A 755-nucleotide genomic window follows, 5' to 3' on the forward strand; every position below is an offset into this window, starting at 1 on the left:
AGGGCTTCCCGTCGGACAACGCTTACCGAACTCTCCGCCACATCATATTACGCTTACTGAACTCTCCGCCACTTCGACGACACATACACACACACCTTTTACCTGATCTCTTAAAATAACGTTAAATACCCTAAGATCCATAACACAAAGGGCGCGCGCCTCCCCGTCTCCCCGTCAGCGTCTCAGTCCTCATCCTCGCGGAACAGATAAGTGCTCCAGTAGACGACGTTGAAGAGGGCGAAGACGAGCGGGAATGTGATTCTGGAGATGACGTCGATCCTCTTGCTCCTGCTGGGGAACTTGGAGAGCCACGAGCCACAGCAGCGCCGCGGGGGAGGAGGCTGCATGTGGATCTCACACTGCCGCGCCTTGTCCAGGGAGAGACCGTCGCCGTGTGTCCTCATCAGTGGCTTCTGTTAAGATTGGCATCAGTATTGCAAACCTGGCTGACCCGCAGTTAGGGGAACCGCTAAGGGACGGCACGTTAAAGGGGCGTGGCGTTACTGCTACGGCCTCTCACTTCGTCTTGTTACGAATTTGAGACTTGCTTAGGTCATGCTCAAGCTCTCGAGACAAGGTTCTGATAACTGGAATCCATTAATCTTATTTCTGACTGAGATTTTTAAGTGAATGAAATGACTTATAAGCAAGGTGATAAAATTTGTGCGTCCCAATTTTATGATTATGGATAACTCACATTTAAATATAAAATTTGTATTGGTTACTGTAATTTACGTTATGCATATGATCCTTAC

At 48.7% G+C, this 755-nt stretch overlaps 1 protein-coding gene across 1 annotated transcript in view; it reads right to left on the minus strand.

Moving 5' to 3' along the window:
* The window catches only part of LOC119586457 (glutamate-gated chloride channel-like), a gene marked incomplete in the record, with an annotated part of 67,121 nt that overhangs the window by 1,216 nt on the left and 65,150 nt on the right, over nucleotides 1-755 (minus strand). Inside the window, 1 exon segment of the mRNA XM_037935190.1 lies at nucleotides 1-413. Coding sequence (XP_037791118.1) covers nucleotides 183-413 — 231 coding nt within the window.

The sequence above is a fragment of the Penaeus monodon genome, chromosome 21 (genome assembly GCF_015228065.2).
Source record: "Penaeus monodon isolate SGIC_2016 chromosome 21, NSTDA_Pmon_1, whole genome shotgun sequence".
Taxonomy (NCBI): domain Eukaryota; kingdom Metazoa; phylum Arthropoda; class Malacostraca; order Decapoda; family Penaeidae; genus Penaeus; species Penaeus monodon.